This window comes from Callorhinus ursinus, unplaced genomic scaffold, assembly GCF_003265705.2.
Source record: "Callorhinus ursinus isolate GAN/ISIS: 27379988/994484 unplaced genomic scaffold, GSC_fseal_2.0 scaffold26, whole genome shotgun sequence".
In the NCBI taxonomy this organism is placed as follows: domain Eukaryota; kingdom Metazoa; phylum Chordata; class Mammalia; order Carnivora; family Otariidae; genus Callorhinus; species Callorhinus ursinus.
This window is the reverse complement of record NW_027397088.1, coordinates 23,732,267-23,749,018: the sequence shown is the minus strand read 5'-3', so window position 1 is coordinate 23,749,018 and position 16,752 is coordinate 23,732,267. Positions and strand designations below refer to the sequence as shown.

General features: G+C 42.0%; 1 protein-coding gene across 4 annotated transcripts in view; it reads left to right on the top strand.

Moving 5' to 3' along the window:
- Nucleotides 1-699: 699 nt before the first annotated feature.
- Nucleotides 700-16,752, top strand: part of GPLD1 (glycosylphosphatidylinositol specific phospholipase D1) — a 50,469-nt gene continuing 34,416 nt past the window's right edge. Inside the window, exons 1-3 of one of the 4 annotated variants that reach the window (XM_073877644.1) lie at nucleotides 700-952; nucleotides 1,356-1,438; nucleotides 4,348-4,403. In XM_073877644.1, the coding sequence (XP_073733745.1) occupies nucleotides 930-952; nucleotides 1,356-1,438; nucleotides 4,348-4,403 (162 nt within the window). In that variant the 5' untranslated portion in view covers nucleotides 700-929. Of the gene's footprint in view, nucleotides 953-1,265; nucleotides 1,439-4,347; nucleotides 4,404-16,752 lie in introns of those variants that run through there. The other 3 variants (XM_073877645.1, XM_025891003.2, XM_073877646.1) reach the window with 3 other exon arrangements.

Here is a 16,752-nt window from a genome sequence, read left to right as displayed (position 1 = left end):
CAGGAACAGTTCCCCTCCGCCTCCGGTTCCTGTCTAGCTCCTAGGCTGCCCGATGCCTCCCAGAGCCTGGCTGGGGGTGATGGCTCAGTCTGGAACCTTTCTTCTTCGCCCGGCCTTCTCCTGGGCTCTCCCACCTCTACTCCCACCCTTCTCCATCTGCTCCCCCACTTGCAGTAAGGGGGAGATTAGGCCTCTGTATATAAAGCACCTTAGCCAAAGTTCATGGCCTCTGGCCTAAAAGCCGTCAGGAGCAGCGGGGCCCAGTGCCCTCCGGATTCGGGGAGAGCTGTGGGCTTCCTTCTGTGGGGCTTGCAGGTGGCTAAGCTAAGGTTATAGAGGAAACTTGGCGGAGACCTAAGGGTCTCAATCACCCCATCTTCCATTCTTCTCTTCCGTTTGCTCCCCTGAGCGCGAGTACAGTTTCCTCCCACTCTTTCAGGATCTCCTTTCTTGCTTTCCACTTATAACGTGCATAATTTGAGCTGTAAGATTACCACCTTTTCCCCGAAGAGCTTCACCGACTTTTTCCCCTAGATGAAGTGCTACAGACCAGATACTTCCTCACAGGTATATTCTGAGCCTAGCATTTTCCGAATCCTTGTTTCTTGGTCTTAAATCTGTCGCATGTCTCCTGCCCAGTGGAATCAGCGTCTTCGCTTGGGGTGCAGGAATCTGACCGTGCAACCGGCTTGAGATAAGCCCCATAAGAACAGCAGGAAGCGGGGAGACCAGGAGTGCTTGCTCTTGTGTAATCCCATGCAAGTGTCAGTATCTGTTGCCAAATACTGAAAGAGAAGCCAGCTCCAGCTGATCGTCATAAAAGCTCTCCCAGCACTTTGGGCTTTGGAGGCTGAGGACTCGGGGGCCCCTGCTACAGGTGTGCAAAGGATGCCTGAGGGATCAGCCCTTGTGAGTCGAGGTGGTCCAGCATGTGGACCCTCAGTCTAGACAGGTGAGTCTCTCTCTTTTTTGAAGAAAGCAAAAAACATCTGGAGACAACTTTGCTAAGGTGACCATACAAATTTTGTTTTAACAAGAAATCTGGGGGACACCTGGGTCACAAAGTGGCCATGCTCCCCACTAAGAGCATTCACTTTTCAGTTGATGGCTTTTTTTTTTTTTTTTTTTCCCCTCTCCCAGATGGAGTTTGTTTGCTGTTCTGGTGAAGTTAAACAGTAGTTAAACAGTTGACTGGGAAGTGTTATTATTTTGAAATGAGGCTTGGTTGCCCGGTCAGTGACCTGCTTAGAGGGAAAGCCGTGGGTCTGGGCCTGGGTTTCAGGCCCTGCCACCGCAGTTCTGAGCACGTCGTGTCACTGAGGAGCAGCAAGTAACGAGGGCATGTCCCTTTGCAGGTTCTGGCCTGGGCTGCTGATCACACTGGGCTCCCTGTGCCCGGGGGGCTCGCCATGTGGCATCTCCACACACATCGAGATAGGTGAGTGCCTGCACCTTGCCTGGGATTAGGGATGCTAAGTCTGTCACAGGGTGTTAAGGAAGAGATGTGAAGTCGGTCCCACATACTGATAACAAGTTCCCCGGACTGGAGTCGGGTGGGTTCCGTGGAGGGTGGGCAGGAGGCAAGGGAGCCATGCGTGCTTGATGATCGGCCCCTGGCTGTTTCTCTGGGTGGGCAAACAGTGAGGAGCTGGAGAAACTCAGAGAAACTCGCGGTTGCCATGAGGCAGAACTGATAGAATGGTAGAGGAGGAAGATGGGTGGAACTCAGTAGGAGTGAGGAATGTTGTTTTTGTTGTTTTAGATTTCCAAGTATGTGTGCCAGGCCACTTGTCGCCATGGGGGTGGGTCCCCTGAGTCGTGGTGGGCCCCAGCCAGGGCAAGGAAGCGAGGGCGTCTGGCTACTGGCACTAGAGGGGACCGATGACAAGAGCTGGGGAGGACGGGCTCGGGGGTGAAGGCAGAGTGCCAGGTACAGGTGCATGGTGGATTTGGTTCTTGAATGGAGTGTATTTGTAATATTTTTTTTGAACGCGTGGAATAGGATTATATTCTACAACAGTTTTCAGATTAAATCTGCGTTTTCTTTTAGATAAAAACAAGAATATTTCATAGTCAGGCCACCTGGCCAGAAGGTACCAATCATAACAAGATTACAAATAAAGTGTGTAAGCTTATCAGTGCCAGATAGACTGAGGTATTTATTGAGTTCTGGTGGACAAGAGAGGTCACTGAGCTCAGTCCCTGTATTTCACATACAAGGAAATCGATCTGGAGAATCTCACAGCTAGCTCATTAGAGGGCTGGCCTAGGATTGCATGTCCTGAGAGCCAGTCCAGTGTTCTTTCCAAATACATTTATTGCTCCGAGCAGTCAGGAAACGAGGGAATTAGACCCAGGTTGTAATACCAGCTCTGCTATAAACTAAGTATGTGAGTCAGAGCAATTCATTTTCTCTGCGTTCCTCTTCTGTAAAGTAAGGAAGCCGAACGTCTCGGTGAATTTGAAAGTATTGTCCAGGTGTAAGTTCTTTGAAATTGAAATTGCTAGAACTGTAGGCTGAGAAAGAACAAAGTGTAAACGGAAATTTTCAAGAATAAGTATAAATGGGGCGCCTGGGTGGCTCAGTTGGTTAAGCAACTGCCTTCGGCTCAGGTCGTGATCCTGGAGTCCCGGGATCGAGTCCCACATCGGGCTCCCTGCTTGGCGGGGGGTCTGCTTCTCCCTCTGACCCTCTTCCCTCTGGTGCTCTCTGTCTCTCATTCTCTCTCTCTCAAATAAATAAATAAATAAAATCTTTAAAAAAAAAAAGAATAAGTATAAATGGAGAGTTTTTAATCCTTAGTTTAAACACAGATGCAATATGAAGTTTTAATAAAATCGGATAACTGCTTGCCTTTTTTCAGTAGGTACCAAAGATCCTAATAGATTATGCTGAATATATGTTTTGTATATATTAATATAACATTAAATATATCAATACATTATGTAAAATACTAAATATAAATATTAAATAGAAATATAAAATATTAAATGTATACATGTATTGTATTATCTATATCTATATATCATAAGTATATAAATATATACATGTTAATAAGATATTAAATATATTAATATAAAACTTTGTTTATGTGAACATAATTGAAGACCACTCCTAACCTGCACAGATTTTGAGGAGTCTTATGTGAAAGAAAAAACTCCCAACATTCACCAATTATTTAGAGGATTCTGTAAATCTCTTGGTTCATGTTTTCACTTAATGTAAAGCCTGTTGGAAGGCTGACAGTCTGTGAGTTAATTAAAACGGGCCTCGTTTGGTGGTTTGGAGCTGTAAATCCTGGCAATCCTGTGTCCAGGTTACTGATGTGGGCTGGGAGCCTCTATCTTACAGTGTTATGCTTAGAGGAGTGGCTGTATTTTTGTATGAATTACAAAACTGGATGTGATTCACAATAGAAGGAAGGTATCCCCTTTGAATGTGACTTTACAAGGCATGTTCGTCTTAGATTCTAGGAAGATTCAGGGTGTGGATGTGTGTGTGTGTGTGTGTGTGTGTGTGTGTGTGTGTGTGTGTCTGCAAGTGAGTGGAGCAGGTAACCTGGGATTTTTTTTTTTTTTTTTTTTTTTGGTCCATCTAATGTGGCCCAACTGATGAAAAAACATTCGAGAGTAATTGATTCAGTCCGTGGTTTTGGCCATGTATCCTATTTTCTGCTTAGGGTCATTTATCTCGGTGGGGGTGGGGGTGTTGAGGCAAAATAAGATGACACTTCGGTTTACTGAGCTCCTGCCATGTATCAGCCACTGTGCTCATCATATACGTGTATTTTGTGTGACTCTCTCAACACACCTGTAAATGTGGGAATGACTTACTTTTACTTAGGAGGGAACTGAGACCTAGCTTAGCAGGGCCATGCTAAGCAGAAACTTCCAATCACCATGCAAATTTGATTTGTATTTTTTAGTGATGTAACTATCGTATGAATCTTAACTATGCCTAATGAAAATGACTAGTGAGTACACACTTAAATTTTCATTTCCCCCTTCCTTGACCGTTGCAATGACAAAATTACATTTTCCTTGTTTTTTTTATTTTAGTTTTTTAAAGATTATTTGTTACAGAGAGTGAGTGTGCCTGCACCCATGAGCATGGGGAGGGATGGGGGAGGGGGAGGGAGAGAGAGTTTTAAGCAGACTCCATGCTGAGCATGGAGCCTGACTCGGGGCTCGATCCCCGGACCCTGAGATCACAGCCTGAGATGAAACCAAGGGTTTAGCACCCAACTGACTGCATCACCCATATGCCCCAATTTTCCTTTTAAAACATCTTGAATAAATTCTGTTTCAGGTATTGTTGAATTTAATTGATTTATGTATTTCTCTCAGGACACAGAGCTCTGGAGTTTCTCCACCTTCAGGATGGGAGAGTTAACTACAAAGAGGTATAAAGTTTAATTTTTCTCTTATTCCTTGTGCATTAACTCTCTTCCATAGGTGCCAAAATAAAGGTCCTAACATACGTTTAGGCAATAATTTTCAGAGTCCTTTTTGTCTTCATAAAACATTAATATTTGGGGTTATAAAAGATATATGTCCCCTCCAGTGCTACTTGAACATATGTATATATATACTGGAATATATATATTATGTATACTTATTATAATTTATACTTGAACATATACATATAATATACATTATATAATTAAAATATGTCAATACTCTTATATTTATTTTTATATGTATAAAACGTAATTTATATGTAATGGTATATATCATATAATTTAAATAGTATCATTGGAATATTTTAATGATGAATCAAAATTTGAAAAATTGAGGAAGAATTAAAATGGTACATCTTTTTGTTTTACAAAGAGAGGTCATGCCTGAGATAAATTTATTTTTCACCTCTTGACTGTGTCATATAAAAATTGCATCAGCACAAGGAGCAGGAAATGTTTATTCAGAAGTCCGCTCTGAGATGCTCATCTGATGTCTCCTACTGTATTCTTGGCTGAGACTATCCGATGGCTTTCCTGTACCTATCCTCAAATTGGTTCTAATCTGACCCTATACACTATTTCTGGTTCTAGGCTAAATAATGCTTTTTTTTTTTTAAAGATTTTATTTATTTATTTGAGAGAGAGAGAATGAGAGATAGAGAGCACGAGAGGGAAGAGGGTCAGAGGGAGAAGCAGACTCCCCGCCGAGCAGGGAGCCCGATGCGGGACTCGATCCCGGGACTCCAGGATCATGACCTGAGCTGAAGGCAGTCGCTTAACCGACTGAGCCACCCAGGCGCCCCTAGGCTAAATAATGCTTTGTGCAAAGATGATTCTTAATACTTTTGGTAGGAGTGATTAATACTCCTTGGTGACCTCAGAATTGGGTCAAATTATTAGCAGTAGGTTTTGACAGTTCAGTGTGGAAGGCAGGTTGGTGTGATAACTGACACCCATCCTTGTCCTCAAACCACTTTTAGACATTAGTTTCAACTTTCCAACTTGGCAGTTGACAGTGTTTGATTATCTTCATTGACCGTGGTGGGAGGTAGCCAAGGATGAGGAGGAGAAGCAAGAACCTGCCTAATTCATCACGCGAACAACCAATCCTGAGTGTGTGCAGAGCGATTTTGTAGTAGAGATAGTCACACTTGTACCATTAACTTAATTTGAAACGTGTGGGCTGGACACCGACCCTTCCCCTCCACATTGGTCCTAATGCAGATGCTGATGCCATCACTGGAAATGACTAAGTGCCCTGAGTGCTTGTACTTCAATTTATAAGGGTCGGGGCACCTCACCTTTTACAATACTATCAGATCCCTTTTCATGATGTACTTTATATCTCTGTATGTGGGACTTGTAGTGTCTCTTTCTTCCTAGTCCACCTGTTCTTCGGGGCCTTCTGGACTCGTTGAGGTCTGAATTTTGTTGGTTCTGGGATTGTCTTTTGTCAATATATCCAGAGGTGACTGCTCTTTGAAACCTTTGACTTACACAAAGAGAATAATAACGCATAAAGCTGAGAAAATCCGTGTATGTATTTATAAGAACTGTCAGAAGCAAGCTGACCTCACTTTGGTGGTCATTATTGCCCTGATACTTTTTTCCTATTCTTATTTTATTATTAAAGTGTAGTTGATAATGCTACATTACACACATACAACATAGCGATTCAACAATTCTGCACATTACTCAGTGCTCACCACAATAAGGGTGGTCACCACCCATCACCATGTGTTATCACAATATTATTCACTGTATCTCACATGCTGTACTTTTTATTTCCCTGACTTATTACTGGAAGCTTGTACCTCTAAATCCCCTTCACCTATTTTGCTGATCTCCCAACCCTCCGCCTTCCCTCTGGCAACCACCAGTTTCTTCTCTGTATTAAAGAAGTCTGTTTGTTCATGTATTTCTTAGATTCCACATAGAAGTGAAATCATACGGTATTTGTCTTTCTCTGACTTACTTGATTTAGCATAATACCCTCTAGGTCCATCCATGTTGTCAGTCACAAATGCTGAGATTTCATTCTTTTTTTTTATGCCTGAGTAATAGTCCTGTGTGTGTGTGTGTGTAATCACATCTCCTTTATCCATTCACATATATATGGATGCCTGGATTGTTTATATAGTTTGGCTACTGTAAAGAATGCTGCAGTAAACATCGGATGCATATATCTTTTTTAATTAGTGCTCTGTTTTCTTGGGTAAATACCCAGCAGTGGAATTACTGGATCATATGGTATTTCTATTTTTAATTTTTTGAGGAACCTCCTTACTATTTCCCAGAGTGCCTGCACCAATTTACATACCCACCAGTGGTGCACAAGGGTTCCTTTCTCTCCACATTGGCAACACTTCTTGTTTTTTTGATCTAGCCATTCTGACAGGTGTAAGATGATAATCTCATTGTGGTTTTTGTTTTGCATTTCCCTACTGATTAGTAATGTTGAGCATTTTTTCATATGTGTATCGGCCATCTGTAGGCGGTCTTTGGAAAAACATTAAGTCATCTATTTTTTTAAAGATTTTATTTATTTATATGACACTCTCGAGAGAGAGCAGGAACACAAGCAGGGCGAGTGGGAGAGAGAGAAGCAGGCTTCCCACCGAGCAGGGAGCCTGATGCGGGGCTCGATCCCAGGACCCTGGGATCATGACCTGAGCCGAAGGCAGACACTGAATGACTGAGCCACCCAGGGACCCCCCATCTGTCTCTTTCTTAAGGAGATTGTTCAGGTGTTGTGTGTGTGCGCGCGTGGGTGTGCGTGTGCAGTTGTAGAAGTTCTTTATATAGTTTGGATATTAAACTTTTATTAGATGTATCATTTGAAAATTTCTTCTTCCATTCAGTAAGTTACTTTGTTTGATTGAGTTTTTGTATTTTTTTTTTCTGTGCAAAATCTTACTTTTGGTGTAGTCCCAGTAGTTTATTTTTTTGTTTCCTTTGCCTCAGGAGACATATTAAATATGTTGCTAAGGCCAATGTCTAAGAGATGACTACCTATATTTTCTTCTAGAATTTTTATGGTTTCAGGTTTCACACTTAGTCTTTTTTATTTTTGTGTTTGGTTTGAGAAAATGGCCCAGTTTCATTCTTCTGCATGTTGCTGTCCAGTTTTCCCAGCATCATTTCTTGAAGACACTGTCTTTTCCTTGTTGTGCATTATGACTCTTTTGTCATAGATTGATTGACCAAGTGAGGGTTTATTTCTGGGCTCTCTATTCCATTCATCTATGTGCCTATTTTTGCGCCAGTACCAAATGTTTTAATTACTACAGCTTTGTAGTATATCTTTGAAATCTGGGATTATGATACTTCCAGTTTTGTTCTCCTTTCTCAAGATTTCTTTTGGCTATTTGGGGTCTTTTGTGATTCCATAAATTTTAGAATTGATTGTTCTAGTTCTGTGAAAAATGCCATTGGTATTTTGATAGGGATTGCATTAATCTGTAGTTTGCTTTGGGTAATACGGACATTTTCACAATATTAATCTTCCAATCCATGAGCACAGAATACCTTTCCATTTGCATCACATTCAGTTTCTTTCATCAGTATCTTACAGTTTTCAGGGTGTAGGTCTTTCACATCCTTGGTTAAACTATAGATACTTTATTCTTTTTGATGCAATTGTGAATGAGATTGTTTTCTTAATTTTTCTTTTTGCTACGTTATGATGAATATATAGAAATGCCACAGATTCTACATACTAATTTTGTATCCTGCAACTTCACTGAATTTCTTTATTTGAATAGGTTTTTTTGGTAGTCTTTTAAGGTTTTCTATATATAGTATCGTGTCATCTGCAGATAGTGACCATTTTACTTCTTACTAGTTTGGATGCTTCTATTTCTTGTCTGATTGCTGCAGCTAGGACTTCCAGTACTCTGTTGAATAAAAGTGGTGGGAGTGGACATCCTTGTCTTGTTTCTGACCTTAGGGGAAAAGCTCTCAGTTTTTCCCCATTGAGAATGATGTTAGCTGTGGGTTTTTCATAGAAGGCCTTTATCATGTTGAGGTATGGTTCCTCTAAATTCACTTTATTGAGAGTTTTTATCACGAACAAATATTGTATCAAATCCTTTTTTCTAGATCTCTTGAGATGATCATACGGTTTTTATCCTCCTTGTTAATGTGATAGATCACATTGATTTGAGAATATTGAACCACTCTTGAATCCCAGGAATAAATCCCACTTGATCATGGTCAATGGTCCTTTTAACATACTATTGAATTTGGTTTGGTAATATGTGTTGAAGATTTTTGCATCTGTGTTCATCAAGGATATTGGCCAGTAGTTCTCTTTTTTAGTGGTGTCTGGTTTTGGAATCAGGGTAAAGCTGGCCTTGTAGAATGGATTTGGAAGTTTTCCTTCCTCTTCTATTTTTTTGGAATAGTTTGAGAAGAATAGGTATGAATTCTTCTTTAAATGTTAGGTAGAGTTCACCTGTGAAGCCATCTGGTCCTGGACTTTTGTTGGGGAATTTTTTGATTACAGATTCAATTTTGTTACTAGTAATTGGGTCTGTTCAAATTTTCTATTTCTTCTTGATTCAGTTTTGGCAGATTGTATGTTTCTAGGAATTTATCCATCTCTTCTACGTTCTCCAATTTGTTACATAATTTTTCATAGTATTCTTTTATAATTCTTTGTATTTCTGTGGTGTTGGTTGTTATTTCTCCATTTCTGATTTTATTTATTAGTTGCTCTTTCTTGAGGAGTCTGGCTAAAGGTTTATCAATTGTGTTTATCTTCTCAAAGAACTAACTCTTGGTTTCACTGATACATATTTTTTGCATTTATTTCCACTCTAAACTTTTATCTTCCTTCTACCAACTTTGGGCTTTATTTTCTTTTTCTAGTTCCTTTGGGTATAAGGTTTGATTGCTGCTTTGAGATTTTTCTTGTTTCTTGTAAAACCTGTACTGCTATAAACTTCCTTCCTAGAACTGTATCTGCTGTATCCCAAAGTTTTTTTTTTAAAGTGGGTTCCATGCCCAACATGGGGCTTAAACTCATGACCCTGAGATCTAAGTCACGACGTGCTCTACCAACCAAGCCAGCCAGGTGCCACACAAATATTTTCAGTCATTGTGTTTCCATTTTTGTTTGTCTTCATGTATTGTTTCATTTCCTCGGATTTCTTCATTGACCCATCCATTTTCACTAGCATGTTGTTTAGCGTCCATGTGTTTTTTCCCTAGTTTTTTTTTCCTTAAAAAATAATTGATTTCTAGTTTCATACTGTGATGATTGGACTCATATATATATATATATATTTACTTTCTATAAAAATAAACAGAATGTGGTATTTTAACCATGAAATCCTAGCAATGGTAGTTAATTTGGTTGGTTTCAGTCCTCTCTGCCCTACTTCTGCCTGCCTCCAGAAGAGATTTCTTCTTTTCTGATTAGAAAACAGAGATGTACACTGTAAATCATTCTGAGACAACCAATGTTGACACTTCGCTTTATATCATTCTCAGCATTATTTTTTAATTTATTAGTACCTTCTTCCCCCCAAAATTATACTCTACACACTATGCAACTTGCTATTTTTCATTTAATATATCGGTGATACCTTTCTAAGTCAAAAGAGATCTTGAGAATCATTTAGGACAATTACATATTTTTCTATTACCATAATGTACCATAATTTATTCGAACAAGTCTATATTTTAACTTTTTTATTTGGAAGTAGTTAAAAACCAATAGAAAAGCCGGACAATTAGGCCAATCCCTATATGCCCTTTACCATATTCCTGTAGATCCTCAATTATTGGCGTATTTGCTGTTTTATCCTTTCTGTTGTCTCCCAAGGAAAGGAGGTAGAACTGAAAAGGAACAAAGGTCTTTATTCAGGGGAGCACAGATTCCAGAGTAACCAGAAAAGTGTCCCACTCGTGCAGGGAAAGCAAGGGGGCTTTTATGAGAAAGAAGGAAGAGGTAATTACAGGATTTACATAAAAGCAGAAAAGAAAAAAAAAAACCCTGCTGTATTGGTGCTGCTCAGTCGAACCGCTTGTGATGACTATCTTACTGATATCAAGTGAAAATCCCTGCTTTGTACTTACTGACTTTACTGTCCTCCACTGATCCGAATGTGTGTGACTCTGTTGAAATGTTAGGAGCAACCGCTTGTCAAACAGTTGCTGCTTCCAGCTGAGTTAGGAGCTCGTTAGTTGGAAAGGAAAATGGAATCCCTCATGTCCAGAGATTGCATGCAATTCCACACTATTTATACATACTGATTTCTTTTCTCCTGAGCCATTCTAGAGTGAATTGCTGGCATGTTGCCCGTTAACCTTTAACACGTCATTGTGTATTTCCAAAAAAAAGGGACACTCCTATGGAACCACAGCACAGTTACCACAGTCAGGAAATCAACATTGAATAACACTTTCGCCCAGTCCTCCGGCTTCATTCAGATCTCTCCAGTTGTCTCAATAATCTTCTTTATGGTTCCAGGACCAGTCCAGGACCATGTGATCTAGAACAGTTCCTCAGGCCTTCCTTATCTTTAATGACCTTGATATTTTGGAAAGGGCACAGTCCAATAACTGGAGAACGTACCTTAGTTTGATTTCGTCTGCTAGTTTCTCATGATAGATCCCTTTGCAGGTTAACTTTTTTTTTTTTTTAAGATTTTATTTATTTGCGAGAGAGAGCTTGTGGGTGCGCACAAGGGGTGGGAGGAGAGGGGCAGAGGGAGAGGGAGAAGGAGAAGCAGACTCCCATCTGAGCAGGGAGTCCAATTTGGGACTTGATCCCAGGACCCTGGGATCATGACCTGAGCCAAAGGCAGACACTTAACTGACTGAGCCACGCAGGTGCCCCGTGCAGGTTATCTTTTGACAGAAATACCACAGAACACAGAATCGATGCTGTATTCTCATCTTATCAAACCAGAAGGCTCCCAGTGTCAAGTGTACTGTTTCTGGTGATGTTAACTTTCATTTCAGTGATTACATTGTCATTTCTAAAATTTTCACTGGGTGGTTCTTTATATATTCCTTTCCTGAGACTATTTTGGTGGTGGTGGTTGGAGGGTGGTGGTTGTTTGAAGTATGTTTGTAATTGAAGCATTTTTATGATGGCTTCTTTAAAATATTTTGTCAGATAATTCTAAAATTTCTACCATTTCATTTGGCCTCTATTAGTATCTCTCTTTATTCCTTTTGAGATTCCTGGTTCTTGGTGTGATGAGTGCTCTTTGAAACCTGGACATTTTAGGTATTAGGTTATGAGACTCAGGGTCTTACCGAAGCCTTTTGTTTTAGCTGACTTCTTCTGACACCACTTTGGGAGGCGAACAGAATGGGGAAGGTCACCACCTCCTAACTCTTCCTAACTGCCAGCTGGGGGTAGAAGTCAAGATTCCCCCGAGCCTCCATGGATGCCTCTCCAGCTGGGAGGGGTAGAAGTGCCTAATTACTGCTCCTCACTGTGGCCTCTATGGATGCTGGGGGGTGTCTCCTTGTGGTGGCAGACATCCTGCTCTTCCCTGGGCCTCTTCTGATCCCACCCAGTGGGGAGGGGGAGAGGCGCCATGTTACTGCAGTTGGGACTGGATGTCTAGGCTCTCCCCATGGTCTCCACTGACACCGAGGGGTAGGGATGGGGGACAAATGAAAAGTCCTGGTGAGGGTGGGGCCACAGTTTTTTTCTGTGATGTTTGGCTAGAGTAGAAAGGCTATTGTCTAAAAGTTTTCTGTCTTTGCCAGGCTGCCCATTTCCTGGTCTTACGGATAGAGAAAGCGGGCTTTTTTTGTGGATTTTGTTTGTGTGTTTGGTTTATGCCCATTAGAGGTTCTAGGTTGGCAATACTTTCCTGGTATCCAGTTTGGGACCTATGAGGTAACGAGAAAGCCCAGAGAATTCACCACAATGTCGTCTTCTGGTCCTGAGCTCCCCAGCCACCTGCATACCTACCTCCACCTTTCAGGGGCTTCTTATGCTCATTTTGTGTACACTGCCCAGGGGTCTTAGTTGTGCTTAAATAAGTACGTTTATTCCATCTTCCTGGAAGCAGAAGTCCTAGTGATAATTTTTATCACCTGGTTGAGATGACATCTTCACATTTTAACACTGGAAAGTTAATAAGTATTTTCTACTCTTTAATTAGCAAGTAAATATTTTGTGGGGAGAGAGATTGAGGTAATGTAAATATCCTGTTTCTCATCAGTTTTACCCACTGGTTGTATCATCTGTTGATAATTCTTGCCTGAAGTAATTATGATGGTTGCCAAACTGTTTATCTGATTCCATCACTCTTTCTACATTTCTTGGCATTCTACTGTTAAGTAGAGCCTTTCCCTCTTCCCCATTTCGTATATTTACTCATATCCATATACATTCTATTTAATGGTTTATATGACATTATTATCATTTATCTTGATGCTTACATTGTCCCAGATTCTGCCTGAAGTTGCTTTTGTGTTTATTTATCTGCCGGTTTATTTAAAACCAGGAGCTCACACAAGAATATCTCCAATTAATGATCCAGCGCCAGAGAATTTGTTCTAGTGTTCTCTATGTCCGTATCTGCGACTCCTTTCTCCAACAGTGAGAAGCCTGGTCGTCATTCTCAATATGTGTTCTTTGTGCCCAGTCTCCTTGTTTGTGACCAGTTTCCCGACCTTTTTTGGCAAACCCTTCAGCCGTGGCACTTCTAGCCGAGTCCTTCTGGCCCAGAAACAAAGGAAAAAAACAAACGAAACAGGAATGATTTCTATGATGGAGGAAGGATTAATATCCTCGGTTACTTGTGTATTTCATTGAAATTTGTTTTTTTAAAAATTTATTTGAGAGAGCATGCACGCACAAGCAGGTAGAGCAGCATGGGGAGAGGGAGCAGACTCCCCAATGAGCAGGGAGCCCGATTTGGGGCTCGATCCCAGGACCCTGAGATCGTGACCTGAGCAGAACACCAATGCTTTACCGACTGAGCCACCCAGGCGCCCCTCATTGAAATTTCTTGATAAGTATCTTCAGATTTGGAAACAGATTCACTTTTAGGACCCGTTTTTAATTTTCTCATTTTTTGCTCACTTGGTAGGTGGGAAAATGTTTTGTTATAAGGCTTAATTGGCATTTTAATTAATTAATGAGGTTAAATACACTTCAAGTGTTTCTCAACTATTTCTATTACATCTGTGAATCTCGTGTTTTGCACATTTCTCCATCACGATATTTATCTTGACGTGGAAGAATGACTTCTTAAAGATAATCAGCCCTGTCATGTATCAAATAATTCCCATGGTTATTTTTCTCTTCAGTTTGCTTCCGGTGCTCTTTACCGTGCAGAATGCTCCAATGTTTGTGTTGTTAAGTGCACCGTTCTATTCTTTTATGGTCTCTGCCTGTATGCTTTGCTTAGAGAAATCATTTCCCGTCTGAGATGATGCAGTTATCCCCTTGAATTTTGTCCTGCTAATTTCGTGGCTTCCTGTTTTACCTTTAACTCTTTAATTCATCTTGTATATATTTTGGCATAAAGCACGTGAGGGGGTCTAGGAACCTCTTGTTGGTCAATGTTAATTTCAAGTCCGCGTCACATAGGCCACGCTGGATCCCCTGCAAGAATGGAACCCTCACTGCCCCGGGGTTGTGCCAACACCACCAGTTGGTTACTTCACCCTTCATTCATCCCCATTGTATGTTGTGTATGCTTGAGTCTGTTTCTTGCTCTTTATTCTGTTTCATTGATCTCTCTTGATTCCAATATCCTACTTTTTATTTCTGTAGCTTAAAAATACATTTTTATATCTGAAGTTTGCATCCTCCCCCTGTACTTACTCCCCCACCAGCACTTCCTCTTTCGCTGACACATCTACTTTTCAAAGTTCACTTCAGGATTTTTTGGTGTTAATAACAGCATCTCCCTCACCTAGAGATGCAGATTCAACAAGTCTTACTCATAAAGTGACCAAGACCGTGGCTGACAAGGTAAATATTCAATAAAGTTAATTTAAGTGACGAAAGTCCAACTGGCAAGCTATCTTTACAGAAGAAGGAGACGTCATTGGCTCACGTAACTGATAGTGCTTGGAGCGGAGCTGCCCGCTGAGGTCTAGGTGGTGGTCTCCCTTCACGTGGAGGACGCAGGCCGTGCAGAACTTAGCCCTCAGGCTGAAAATCCCCAAGGGACAACAAGAGGTTGTCTTCCACATAGCTCTCCATAAAGAGTCTCAGGGAAGGTTCTAACTGAGCTACCTTTGATCAAACGTGCATCTTTGAGCCAAACACCCTTGTAGCAGTGGGGATTAGTAAGTCCTTATGGATACATTAAAAAGTTCAAGGGTGGGGTGCCTGGGTGGCACAGTCGGTTGGGCGTCTGCCTTTGGCTCAGGTCACAATCTCAGGATCCTGGGAATCGAGCCCCACATCAGGTTCCCTGCTCAGCGGAGAGCCTGTTTCTCCCTCCCTCTCCCTCTCCCACCTGCTCATGCACGCGCTCTCTCTCATACACGCACACACGCACACGCTCTCTCTCAAATAAAATCTTAAAGCTTAGGGGGTGCGTGGCTGGCTCATTTGGAAGAACATGTAACTCTTAATCTCAGGGTTGTGAGTTTGAGCCCCAGGTTGGAGGGGGGTAGAGATTACTTAAATAAATACTTAAAAAAAAAATTCAGCCCGCCAGAGTTTCACTTTGGCAGTCAGAGTTCATCTGCAGATCCTGGAAACCCCTCTGGCTAGCTTATGCTGAGCTCCCCCCAGAATTGGGGAACTGGGTGCTGATGAACTCTGAGCAGGGCTCTGGGCTGAGCATCTGGGAAGGGCTCCGAGGACCACACACAGAACTGGCCTGTGGGGCCTCCTGTGCTGAGTCAGACGGCCGCGGCCCCCGCCGCTGGCTCCGCATCCAGCGGCCACCTACACGGTCTGGGAAGTAAGCGGCCATCACCTTGGCTGTTGGCTCCGGGACCTCATCTCCTCAGCCGTGCTCCTTACTAGCAAAATGGGTGCTCTGTCCTCTGCCTGTGGCCACCTGGGTCCCCTGCTACCTCTGTGGCAAAGCCAGCACATGCCTGCTAGCTGAAGGAGCAGAGGGCGAGGGGGGGCTCTGCGTGGAGTCTGGGAAATGTGGACTTTGTTTCTAACCTCTGCCAACAGCTAGCCCACCTCAAGGGGGTGAGAATGGAATGGAGTGAGCCAGTCAACCGAGCAGAACATTGAAGTATAATGTTCTTTTAAAAAAAAAAAAGATTTTGAGAGAGAGATGGGGGTGGGCATGTGAGGAGAGAGAGAGAATCAGGCTCCCTGCTCAGCGAGGGAGGACTCTCCATCCCAGGACCCCGGGATCATGACCTGAGCCGAAGGCAGACGCTTAACCGACTGAGCCGCCCAGGCGCCCTGAAATACGTTCTTTTACCATAATTTTAAAAGGGTGGGAGCCTGGGTGGCTCAGTTGGTTAAGGGACTGCCTTCGGCTCAGGTCATGGTCCTGGAGTCCCGGGATCGAGTCCCACATCGGGCTCCCTGCTCAGCAGGGAGTGTGCTTCTCCCTCCGACCCTCTTCCCTCTCGTGCTCTCTCTCTCTCATTCTCTCTCTCAAATAAATAAATAAAATCTTTAAAAAAAATAAAAGGGAAAGGATTTTTTAACCCCCCCAAAAGCCCAAAAGGCATCATCTGACTCTACACGTAGCAACTATAAACTTGTATATAAATAGATCTCCCTCTCTCTCTCTATCTATATATAGATAGATAGAACCAACACTGGGATTAGGGGGCACTGATCCCCAGGCAGTCAAAACTCCATATCTAACTTTTGACTCCCCCAAAACTTAACTACCAGCCTACTGTTGACCAGAAGCATTACTGATGAGTCAATTTACACTTTTTTGTAGGTTATATGTATTATATCCTGTATTCTTCTAATAAAGCAGCTAAAGAAAATGTTAATGAGAAAATGCAATAAGGAAAATACACTTCTAGTACTCTACTATATCTAGTGAAGAGTCTGCATCTGAGTGGATCCGGGTGGTTCATATCTGTGTTCAGGGGTCAGTGGTGTAACTATATGTGCATACGTCATGTGTATGTATGTATGTTACATGTATATATGTTTGTATTTCTCTCATTGCACTGATTTTTCCACCAGATCATTGAAAATCTACCACACACCAGTCAGTGAACTAGCCTTGGGGGGACATCCTGCTTTTTTGGTGGACAGAGAAACCAAAGGAGGTGAAATTAAATGAGTGATTTGCTACTTGATCAGCCTGTGTTTGCTAGGACAGAACCTGAGGTTCTCTGTTGTAGGGCGTCGTCTTGG